Source organism: Dama dama, chromosome 29 (assembly GCF_033118175.1).
Source record: "Dama dama isolate Ldn47 chromosome 29, ASM3311817v1, whole genome shotgun sequence".
NCBI lineage: Eukaryota > Metazoa > Chordata > Mammalia > Artiodactyla > Cervidae > Dama > Dama dama.
In genome coordinates, this window is record NC_083709.1 from 67,336,304 (window position 1) to 67,348,741 (window position 12,438).

At 50.6% G+C, this 12,438-nt stretch overlaps 1 protein-coding gene across 8 annotated transcripts in view; it reads right to left on the reverse strand.

The window, feature by feature from the left end:
- Window positions 1-5,437: 5,437 nt before the first annotated feature.
- PAX5 (paired box 5) overlaps window positions 5,438-12,438 on the reverse strand; it is a 186,194-nt gene continuing 179,193 nt past the window's right edge. For all 8 annotated transcript variants that reach the window (XM_061132928.1, XM_061132925.1, XM_061132927.1 and 5 more), the window contains one exon: window positions 5,438-12,375. In XM_061132928.1, coding sequence (XP_060988911.1) covers window positions 12,296-12,375 — 80 coding nt within the window. In that variant the 3' untranslated portion in view covers window positions 5,438-12,295. The remainder of the gene's footprint in view (window positions 12,376-12,438) is intronic.

Here is a 12,438-nt window from a genome sequence, read left to right on the forward strand (position 1 = left end):
TCTCCTGGAAGAAACCTCCAAACTTCCAGGGGATGCTCTTAAAGCCATTTTCCCTCGACTTTGAAAAGAGGAAGCAGCAGCTCTGTCCGTAGGTCTCGTGAACTTGCATTTTCCCCACTCTCCCCACCACTTCCTCTCTGTTTTCTTGTAGTTGTGGTGGTGAATGGGGGGTGGGGGTTATTGAACAGTCAGGTCCGTTCTCTGAATTGTCACCTCTCAGCACTGCAGAAGCTGGCTGGACTCCACTCTTAGAAGCTCCATGAACTTTTAGTTTTGACTCCGGGCTTTGATTAGGTAATTTTTGGACAACAGGAAAAAGTCCACTAAGCATCAGTGCCTGGGAGACAGTTAGTGCTCAATAAATGCTAGTAGGTATGATGGTTCAGAGCTCAATCCAAAGGGTCGTGTATTTAGAAGCAGGGCAGAAGATCAGAGGGGACCAGAAGCACAGTTACTGATGAGAAGCTGTGGGACTCCTTCAGTCCTCGGGCAGGAAATATGCTTGTTCTTCAAGCCTGGTTGTCAGCTTGAGTTCAACTGAGGTTAGGGCAAAGCGTGGGAGCAGGGAGCCGGGTAGGACATACTCAGCCATCCTTTGGCTTCAGCCTCAGCCTCTTCATCCTTCACCTCTCTGGAGTTGGTAGAAAAGAATTGGGTGAGATTAAGATTCTCTGAAATTCTTGCGTTCTATAGATACAGCCTGGCTCTCTGCCTCCAGGCCCATTTCCTCTTCTTCAGCGCACAGCAAGACTGCATTTGTCAGCGTCCTTTGCAGCTGGGTGTGGCCACTGGGTTCTGAGAAATTGAAAGTGAATGGAAATGAAAACCTCCCAAGAGATAATCCTCCATGGTCCTTCCTCTGTGCAGGCTGGATGCAGATAAATGAGATAACCTTGGAAACCATATGTGGCAGAGCCAAAAGATAAAAGGAGGCTGGATCCCTGAGTCTCCTTGTAGAAGGCTGCCTGCTTATCAGGTACACCCAACCACTGTGTAAGTGAAAAACAGACTGCTGTGTTGTTAAAACATTGAAATTTATGGGGTGTTTGTTACATCAGCTGGTGTTGCCTCAACCAGTACAGGTTTATACAGTCATTGAGGAAATGAGTTTGCATCCCATTGTCCATGCTTTAACAACTTCTAGGAGTTTCAGAAGTTTATCTGCCATGCTCCATAAAGTATGCACAGTGTTTTAATTCCACTTCCCAGGAAGATTTTCTTTCCAAACCCTCTTCAGGGGCCTTCCCTATTAAAAAGACCCATTTATAGAAACTACTACTTAGCATTTTTGGAACTTGTTATCCTATTCAGCAGAGTCTAAGTCAGGAGGGTTTGAACTCAGACAATTACTGCTCTTGATTAACAACAAGAACTGATGAGTTGGCCTTTCCAGTGTGCTAAGCAAACTCAGCCAAGCAGAAAATATCACTGAAGGGGAAACAACGGGAAGTGATTTTCTTGGTTACATTACTAGCCGTCGCGATATTTACACATGTTTGTGGATAATGTGGGAACCTCTGTTGCCCATGCCCTTCCAGATGACACTGTTGGGTTTGAAACACCATGAATCCCACTTGACCTGGGCTTTAAATGTCAGGAAGTGGGAGTGGGCAGGCCCAAGCGCAAGACCACCACTATGCTCTTTAGAGTCCCTGCTCCTCTGGGTGTCCCCGGGGCCAGCACCCAGGCCTAGCCATCAACAGGCAGCTGTGGCCTGGTCCTGTTGGACAGCCCAGCGGCAGCCTGGAGGAATGTCCATTTCCTCACACCCTTGCCCAAATTGGGTGTTTAAAAAAGACCTTTGTGAAGTTGAACCATGTTTCTAATCTTGAATTGGACATTTACTAATATTTAGTATTTCTTCATTTATGAATGATCTCTGCATGTCCTTTTTGGCTCAGGCGGTAAAGCATTTGTCTATAATGCAGGAGACCTGGGTTCCATCCCTGGGTTGGGAAGATCCCCTGGAGAAGGAAATGGCAGCTCACTCCAGTACTCTTGCCTGGAAAATCCCATGGACAGAGGAGCGTGGTAGGCTACAGTCCATGGGGTCTCAAAGAGTTGGACACGACTGAGCAACTTCACTTTCACTTATGCTTTCATGCATGTCCTTTACCTATTTTTCTTTGAGATAGTAGTATTTTTCATGTGATTGCATACAGTATTTTCATATATTAAGGGCATTGCTCCTATTCACATTTTGTAGGTTTTTTCCCCCCAGGTTATTTGTCTTTCCTGTGGGAAAAAACTGTACATATAAAGGTAAAAAAAGAGAAACAGTCAAACGTTTTAGATTTATTAATTTTATTTTGGCTGCACTGGGTCTTCATTGCTTGGAGTGGACTTTCTCTCATTGCGGTGCTTGGGCTTCTCCCTGAAGTAGCTGCTCTTGTTGCGGAGCATGGGCTCTAGGGTGCTCAGGCTTCAGTAGTTAGGGCACTTGGGCTTCGTTGCTCTGCAGCATGTGGAGTCTTCCTGGAGCCGGGAGCAAATCTGTGTCCAGGCAGATTCTTTATCACTGGACCACCAGGGAAGTCTGAGAAGCAGTCAAATATTTCTATTTTTTCCTTTGAGACTTTTCTGTCTTTATAAACTTATAAAGTCACATTCCATATTCTTACCTCTGGAGCTTTGTTCACTGTTCCCACTGCCTGGGATGCCTTTCTTTCCTACCGTCTCTAAAATTTCTTATTGGGATCCTGCCTACCCATCACAGCTCAGCTCAAAAAATCATCTCTTCTAGGAAGCCTTTCCTGATCACTCTTCCCCCAAGTGAATGGAATCCCCCCTCTGAGCCTAAATAAATGTTCTGTCTGCCCCACCCATAGGTGACATTGGTTACGTTGCCTGGAATTAAAATGTGCACATCACCTGCCCCAGATGGCAGGCTCCTTGTTGATTCATTTTGGCACTTCACCCTTCTCTTGGGCTGTTTGGGCTATTGTAACAACAACAACAACAAAAAGCCACAGACCGGGTGGCTTAAATTACAAACATTTATTTCCCAGTTCTGGAGGTTGAGAAATTCAAAATCAAGGTCTTGGCAGATTCAGTGTTAAGTGAGTACCTATTTCCTATGCCCTCATATAGTAGAAGGGGGTCTCTTTTATTAGGGCACTAATCCCATTCATGAGAGCTCCACTCCCATGACCTAAGCACCTCCCAAAAGTCCTACCTCCATACACCATCATATAGGGGAGTAAGTTTCAATATATGAATTTGGGGGGCAGGGGGAACAAATATTCAGTCTGTTAGGGGAGTAAGTTTCAATATATGAATTTGGGGAGCAGTGGGAACAAATATTCAGTCTGCAGCAACCATCTTCCTGCATCTAATACTAAGCCTGGCTCAGAGAAACTTCTAGCTAGAGTTTGATCTTTGCATGGTAAAATTTTGATTTCTTTATGGCAGAGGCAGTATCTTGACAAAACTCACACCCATCATTCAGAAAAAAAAAAAATCTCACACAATGCATAACCTGTTCCTCATAACATCTTCCAAGTAAACATTATCATGTATAATACCCATTATACAGATGAAGAACTGTGGCTTCTAGAAGTTAAGAGACAGCTCACATCACCAAACTGACCCTTAAGAACTGCAGCTGAGACTCCAGCCTGGGCTCTTACGTCCCGTGATCCCTCTGTCTTTCTCATGGCTCTGGTGTAACTCTGTCCCTTGACGGATCACCTCTGTCCCCAGCATCCAGCACGGGGCTTGGCTCCAGTGGAAGTTTGAAGAACAACAAAAAAAAAGAACAAATGGGTATAAGGCTTGAGCCTCACATGGCAGGCCTCAGGCATCTGCTCCGCCCCTCTTTGTGATGGTTGCTGAGGGCAGAGGAACTGCTGGACCAGAACGTGCCTGAGTGTGTTCAGGGTGGCATTTCCACCCTCCTTACTCGAAGCTGGTAGGGCTTCCCTATAGCTCAGATGGTAAAGAGTCTGCATGCAACACAGGAGACCTGGGTTCAATCCCTGGATTGGGAAGATCCCCTGGAGAAGGAAATGGCTACCCACTCTAGTATTCTCACAGGGAGAATTCCATGGACAGAAGAGCCTGGCAGGCTACAGTCCATGGGATCACAAAAAGTTGGACACAACTGAGCGACTAACACTTTCACTTTCACTCTACAGGAGGTCTGGCCCAAGCCCACCATTCTGCATTGTATGGGGGCTCCACATGCCCTGGTTACTGCAGATAACCAGGTAACTGCCCCATGAGGAGGGCAGACATGAGGGCTCTGGCCCCAGAGAGCCGGGGACAAGGGCTGCAGCCTCAGGGACAGAAGCATGGCTCTACCTCACTGGTTCCCTTAGGTTTGGAACCCAACCTTCAGTTCCCAAATACTGCTGCTTTCCTTTGGAGTTTGTGCCCCTAAGTCCTGAGTGTTGGGGAGAAAGGAGCTGGGCCAGTTCTCCATGTAGCATCTCTCGCTCCCTCAGGAATCACCTTTGTCACCATCCATTGCCAAAATGAATGGAGGCCGCTCAGCCAGCTTTATTAAATATGAATGAGTCGCAGCCCACGGCCCCCACGCGGTCACTCGCCCACTCCATCTCTGGCAATTACCGTGTCGCACACACTGTGCCAAGGGGCGCAGCGGTCCCTGCCTGCCCTTGCAGACTGACACTGCCCAGCAGGGGCAGGGCGCGGGCTGCGGCTGCCTGCCCCCGATGGAAAGCCACCCCAGGCTCCCGTGCAGCCAGAGCACGCAACTCTGAAGGCCTAGAGACACACGGCACCTTCCCCACGGAAGGACTGCGGATTCTTAGGCCCTGAGCTCTGGCCAGATATGGCCTGTGGCTTTTGAGCCCAAAGACAAAGCCTCCTGGCAGGTGCGGCTTCTGAACTCTGCTGCACGTTAGAGGGGTGTGGGGTGTGCCCAGACTGCTTAGGTTCTAGACAACTTAAAAATCCAGCCTGGTTCAAGGTTAAGAGCACGTGTGCACGCATACACCATTACTGAGCATACATGCGCGTTCACTTTCACAAGAACCCCTAGATAATAAGCTTCACATTAGCAGGGTCCTTGTTTGCCAAGTCTGCCAGTGCTAGGGACAGAAGAGATGCTCAACCACTCCGCCGAATGAATGAATGAGGTGGGTGTTATGGGCCATTTTGGAGCTAAGGAAATTGAGGTTACAGAACTCAGCCAATGATCCCCATAACAAGTCAAATCCAGGGGTTTAACTCTCACTCCCCACTGGCCCAGGGGCTGGCAGTCTGCCTGGAACCTCTCAAGGGTGGGGACTCTGCCTCTCCCACCCCTGCCCAGGACCCAGTCCAAAGCGCCAGCACATCATTCAAGTTGCACAGATTTGTTTTGACCCCGATTTTATCAGGAGAGCCAATAAAACTCCCCACAACTCTGATGGGCTTTGTCAAAGCTATCAAAGACCATCTATGAAGTTGTAAAAATGAATGCAATCAAATGTTTTTTCTGAACTTAAAAAATTACTTTTATTTTAGGAACCAATAAAATTATGGCAAATATTTACAAATAATTATCTCACATAAAGGTTACATAAAATCAATTCTTCACTAGGAACAGTCACTCATGAAAAGACACACAGATATTGAAACTACGCCAATCTTATTGCAAGTTTGTCCAACTAATCTAAAATAAAGGTGTTGCGGTCAATCATTTAACTTAGAATAAAACCACAAATTCCAGGTTCAATGAGAAAAAAATTTTAAAAATGAAACCAAAATCCCACCCCTCTTTTTTCCCCAGTCCCACCCCAGCCCCTGCCCTCCTCCCAACAAAAGAAAAATATGTCTGACATCTTTGGCAAATTGGCACTGCTGTAATTACATTCAAATATTATTACACACAAAAGCAACACACATCACTAAGGAAAAAAAAAAAAACACCAATATTTCAAGTCAATTATTTTCTACTAGAAAAAAAGAATACAAAACATACACATTTTTAAGAAGCATTTTTTTTTCAATCTGTTGGAGACATCATCTCCCACTTTCAAAGGCAATTCAATTGTGGTATTTTTTGTTTGTTTTTTGTGGTTTTTTTGTTCTTTTTTTGTACTTTTTTTTTTTTTTTAACAAGTAAGCATCTATGCAGGCATCACAAACTTTGGCGGTAACAGTAGATATGTATTTTTTTTTGATGCTGGAAGGTCAGTCCCTAAGACAGTCAACTGTCTCAAAGAATGAAAAGCAAAAATCCATGTGTCTGCCTGGCAATGAGTTCCATTTGCAATGTAATCTGCATTTCTACAAATACTCAATGTCCAAGGCCACTAGAGACTGAAAAACCAGGGCAGCATCTTCCAGCAAGAGTCAGGGCAAAACCCGAGTCGGATTTCCACCCTCGGCCCAAACTTGGAGGCCCAAAGGCTGGGCGCGAGAAACGGCGTCTCACCGCCCCCACCCCACACTGTGCTGCAGCTCGGATCCGGGCACGGGCCTGCCCCTTCCTGAGCCCCAGGACAGGCTCCTGCCAGGTCTGCTCGCCTCCTCTGACCACAGGCAAGAAGAGCAGGCAAGAACTGGCACGAGAAGACTCAGTGCTCCCTCTGAGTTTCAAGTACGTCTGAGGTGTCGGGGTGCGAGTGTGTGTGCACACTCACATGGGCACGTATGAAGGCCAAGGCCAGACTTGGAGGCTCTGAGCTTTGCAGGGTGTTGAAAATAGACTCAGGACTTATTTATTTTCTTTTAGCTTTATAGCAATTAATTGGCTATTGATTGGTTGGAATGTTCAACTCTCCATTTCCTCAAATACAATAAAATAGTTTCATTAAAATGTATTCATGCTTGAAAATAAGGGAGCCATTAAATGGGTTTCCTTTCTGTTCCACTCCAAGGGAAATGCACTGTTTGTAAATCAACAATCCATCATCCAAAATCACTTGTTCTTTACGGTGCTTTTGGAGAAGATGGGGGATGTGGCCACGAGCGTGGTGACCGTGGGGATAAGAGCAGCGCTGGGGCTGCAGTGGGTGGGCCCAGGCTGGGACGAGTGAGGCTGTAGGCGGGCCTCCTCCAGCCAGTCCTCAGAGTCCAGGAGGGGGGCCCCCAACTCCCAAGTAGTCCCTCCCTGCCATGCTCAGCGTTGCCAAAGCTGAGGGGCAGAATTCCTGCCCTTTCCCTCTGGCCCAGAGGCCAAATATACCACCCGAGACCAACTCCCTTTTAGAATTCATCAAGATTCCCTCAATAAATGGATAAACAGCTGCATTTTCTCCTCGTGTGGCCCAGGAGTCTTAAGATGTGGGAAGAACAGACTTACTGAATGGTAGTTCTGTTTACCCTTGGAGGTGAGCTAACAGAACCCCTGGGAACATGTGGATTGAAACTCTAGAATGGTAGGGATGTCACCCCGAGGTCCCCTTTGATTGGGGGAGGGGGAGTCCAGGAACAGGACCCCGTGTTGAGAAATTACAGCGAATGAAAGATCAGCTGGTGCCTGCCTGCTCCCGGCAAGAAGCGCCCTGTCAGAGAGGCTGCAGCCCCCTCGTCAGGAGAGCGGGCTGGCAGGGGACTTGCTCCCGGTCGGCCCCCTGGGACCTGGCCGCCACTTTGGAGGCGCAGCCTTGCTGACAGTGGGGAAGGTGGATCAACACCGCAGCTCCACCATGAATATGCAAGAGGGAATCCTGAGTTTCGGGGACAACGAGGGACAAGGGGCCGAAGGGGCTGCCGGGAGGTGGGGCAGAATGCAGGCTAGGAGTCATGGCCTGACTGTCCAACTTTTCAGTAATGTATTTTGTTACCTTTTATGAAATGTGCTTGCCTTGGACCTCTCCGAGGCCCAAAGAACTAAAGGAATACATTCTCTAGCAGCACCAGTGTGCGTGCCTGGAAACCATCAGTGGTGGGCTCCTGGGTTGGTGAGGCCAAGGCCGCAGGGCCGCCTCTTAGCAGGAACGTCAGGGAGCTGGTCTCTCCTGCAGGGCTGTGGATCCACCCACGCTGGCCTGGCCCTGGCCAGTCCAGGGGCCTGGATTCTTCTTTACCCTTGTGGCAGCTGTGTCTCAGACCTAGCTCGTTTCCAAGTATTTGTCAGGAGTGCTTGGTTTGTTTTCAACGTTTGCTCTCCACGGCTTGGAGCAAAATTCTAACTGAAGTATCACCCAGAAGAGGGAGGCTGGAGCCAGAGGCTGCCACGGCAGGGCATCAGGGATGTGACTTCTTGTAAAGAGATTTCATCTTCAGCTCCCCTGTGGCCACATCTGGGGTGCTTCCCCGGACCTGTGAAAGACCCTGGCAGCACTGACCTCCCCTCAAAGCCAACAGTCCCCTATCCCGACCACATCCCGTGGTAGGAGGTGAAGAAGGGAGGCACTGATTAAAGACTGGGGGCGGGGGGGGGGGGGGTCCACAAGCTGGTGACCCATGGGTCAAACTTCACCCAGACTTTTTTTTTGGCTGACAGAGCATTTTAAAGTTCTCACACTTGAATGCCATTGGGTCGGGCAAGCACCCACCAGCTAGGATGCCTCTGCCCTGGAGAAGTGACATGGTCACCCCACCTGCCCGGCCCAGGAAGCAGCTGCTCCAGGGCTCTTGATATGGTGACAGTTGCTTCCCAAGGCTGCGGGCACCCCTGATGGTCCAAATCTGGGGACTACTGCATAATGTCACAGCCAGGTTTGGAGTCTGTTCCATAAGAAGAAGGACAAAGAAAAGAGGAATGTGGGAACATCTCTCCTGACACTGGCGCCCGGGGCCCTGAGAGTTAGAGCCGGGCCCACGTGCAGGCCCTGTCAGGCCTTGGGTGAGTTCCCATGCCTGCTGAGTCTCAGGCACAGCAGGGAAGGAATAGGGATGAAACCTCAGAAGTGTTGGTGTGGATCTGGCAAAGACCTTGCATTTTTTCAATGTTAATGGGAATCAAGTTGGACCAGCAAAGTCACCAGGCCCCTCCACCATGCCAGCTTCTGAGTCACTGTTTTTTCTTTCCTCACTGCAGGTCTTGGGGTTTCTAGGAGACTGAAGGGTGTTTCTAAGCCAAACATTCCCATGACAGGAGCATGAATCTGGAGAGAGAATGAAGCCGGGAAATCTGAGCATTCTCTTCACCTCTGTCTTGTCATGTAAGCCTCTCACTTTTCCCATCTATAAAATGGGCATTGTGATCTTTGCCCCAAGGGATGGTCAAGGATTGCAAAGCACCATACAAACATCAGATATGAAAGGGCGAACCCTAACTAAGGCGCCTTGGGAAAGGGATGTGGATTTGATATGTCATCAGATTTTTCTAGGTTGCAGATAGAGTGATGATATGAAAATTTTTTGTAAAATCTACAATGTCCTTTTCAAAAAGGGCTGGAACACGGGGCTGAAGGCGCATGGAGCAACGCCCCCGGCCTCCTGCCCCGATGCTGGTGAAAGCCCTGGCCTCGTGTTTTCCATTCAGAATTCTCGGCTTGTGTCCTTTGGAAGCTTCCACTCCAAGCTCCTAGGCAGCTCTGCAGGCAGTGTGGGAACTCAGTGGTGAGATCAGGTCCGTGGTGGGAACATACATGTGCTTGTGTGTACGCCTATGCTTCTGCCTGGCAGCCCAGGAACCAAGTGCTTGTCTAATCAATACAAATGCAATCTGAGGACTCCAGAGGAGAGAGGAAAGGCATGGAGGGAGCTCATCACAGGTCAGGAGGAGGAGCAGGATGGGGAGAGGGGTACACTTGGGGCCAGGTGGGCTTTGGTGAGAAAGGATAGTGTGCACTTAGGTAGCCAGTTCAGGGAAACGTGACCTCCTCCCAACAGCCTGAGACCACAGGAGCGTCAGGATACAAGGGTGTGGGTGCCGGAGGCCAAGAGGCCTGTGCTACAGACCCCAGACTCCACCACTTTCTCTGGAAGGGAGGGAAGGTGGGAGGGTCCCGGTGACATACCTGCTCCTATCCTGCCTGGCAGATGGAGGTGCGAGCCGGTTCATCTGGGCTCCTGGAGGTGGGCGCTGGCCCAAGCTGCCTCCTTTCTTTGCACAGCAGGTTTCAGGATGGGGGGTGTGCCCGCGGTGAGCCCACTGGGGCCACCTCTGCCCTGGGGACTGGGCTTCCTTGGCGGTTCTAACAGCCCCAGGATACATGGTCTGAGGAGGTGGCCCAGAACCGTCTCCTGCGCCCTCACCATCAACTTCCCACCCCAGGGAAGGAGGATCACTACAAGCCAAGAGTCAGGGGGCTGAGCCCAAGCCTCATCTTCACCAGTTGCTGCCTGGGGACTCCACCTTGCCGAGCCTCGGTTTCCCCTTCTTATAGGGGTATTGTGATGGCGGGGGGACATGTGGTGGTGGTCAGAGAAGGTCTGCTCTGTCTCCCTGCCTGGTCCTAGGTCTCCCCGAGCGAGGCCTCAGTTTCCCCTGAGGGGAGCTGACTTATGCCTTCCTCCAAGCTGATTTCCACCCCTCTAGGTGTTCTTTTTTTAAAAACTTGGTCCAAATATTAGCAGGACTCAGGTGCCCCAGTCTTCTTGCTCAGAAGTGGAGGGCCTGCCCCAGATGCCCCTGTCATAGCCCCAGCAAACGGGCAGAGGAAGTAAGGGAGGGAGAGAGAGCTGACGGGTCGTCCTGCAGGGGAACCCTGCTGGACCAAGGCAGCCGAGGCTCAGAGAGGTGGAAGGTCTTGCCTGAGGACCCACAGCAAGGCAGGCAAAGGTACAGCCAGGACAAGACCTCTTGGGCCTGATGACGTCAAGCATGGGCTCTCTCCACCCCAGCTCCTTGCCAGCCTGGTGACATGCAGACATCGGGCACATTGTCACAGGAGACGGCCAGGTCCGCTGTCACGGCCATCATTCAGTCCAGATTTGGATGACGCCTCTACCTGGCTGTTCTGAGTGGGCAAGAGATAGTATGCAAGGAATAGAGGCCCAAGGCAAAGAGATGGTGGCCCCTGGTACCTCCATTTCAAAACCACTCCCAGTTCACACAATAGTTCCTCACTGCCTGTCCCGTTCTAGGAAGCTTTCCTCTGCTCCCCAGATCCTCCCAGGTCGCTTTTTCTGACCACTCCAGCCCACAATGAGTTCTCCCAACTCCCACTCCAGGCTCCCAAGGCCCTTGGCCATGGCCTGACCATCACAGCCCCTTGTATCAGCAGGCAGGTACCCACAATGCAAAGCAGGCATCCGCCCCTACCCGAGCACCTTGGTTCCCAGCTGCATAGTAGGCTCAATGAGATGGAGAGGGGCTGCTCAGGAAGTTCTGGCTGACTGCTGAAGGTGTTTGTGGTCCTTGGTCCAGACAAAGTCCTTTCTGTTAATCACTGTCTACGTGGCAGGGACAGGCTTGCCCTGAATCCACTCTCTGGCGTCTTGGAAGGTGGGAGAAGTGTCCGTGGTGGGTGTCCAATGTGATTTGAGCCTGGCACACCTTAGTAAACACATCCCAGTTCAGTTCAGTGGTCCAAGGGCAGGGGGTCTGGAGAGCCTCATGCTCCACCTTGGACCATCATCTTCTGGGTCTCATCCCGCCCTAACGTTCCAAGTCCACAATGCAATTGGTATCTTGGATGCCATCTCACTTTAGAACAGTAGCTGAGGAATCTCCTAGACAGTTCTCTTGTGAGTCCTTTGATACAGAAAAGAGCTGCTTGCACTGCATTGGGCCCAGGGAAATGGGGGCAGGAAGCCAGGAAGGGGTCTTGGGGGAGGGGGGTACTTAGAGCAAAACCAACCCAATGAGACTCTTAGTCCAGATATTAAAGAAGTAGCATAAGTGGAGACTGGGGTCGGGAGGTGGGCATCCTTAGTCTCAAGGGCACCTCCAAACCCACCTTCGGGGGTACCCAGGGCAAATCAGTGGCTCTGTGCACAGGTCCAAGTCCTCCTGTGACACTTCCGGAATGCTGGATGCAAAATGGGTGGGCAGTCTGCTCAGCTGGACCCTCAGGCCCCACAAAAAAAGCAAGAAGGTATTTACACGGGTGCTGTTGAAGCAACGAAAGCAAACTTCCCCTTCCGGGCCTGGGGCAGGAAGAAGGGTGGACGGTCAGACAGCTCGGGGTGTGGGGGTGGGGTGGGGGTGCTGGCAGGCTATGCTGGGGCTGTGGTTGTCTGCAGAACACTCTGTCGGTTTGCAGTCACCACCGGGAGAAGCTCATGGGTTGACCTTAGAAATGGACAGGTGTCTAGAAGTCCAATAGCTCTATCATAGACCCTGGAGTCCCTGGCAGGAAATGCGGGAGGGAGTTTCTGGCGAGTGGGGGGTTGCTGGGGGGGATGGTCTCATTGGGCCCCTCTGGCTGTGTTTGGAGGGGGCTGGGAGGCTATGGCCTTCAGTGATATGTGTCAGAAATGCTTGGCGCCTGCCTGGCTCTGGGGGTCAGTGGCGGTCGTAGGCAGTGGCAGCTGTGGGCGGGGCGGCTCCTCTGGCAGCAGCAGCGCTGTAATAGTACGGGGAGCCTGAAAGAGACAGGAGAGGCCACAGAGTTGGAGGGAGACTTCGTACCCCGAGCTCTGTACCCG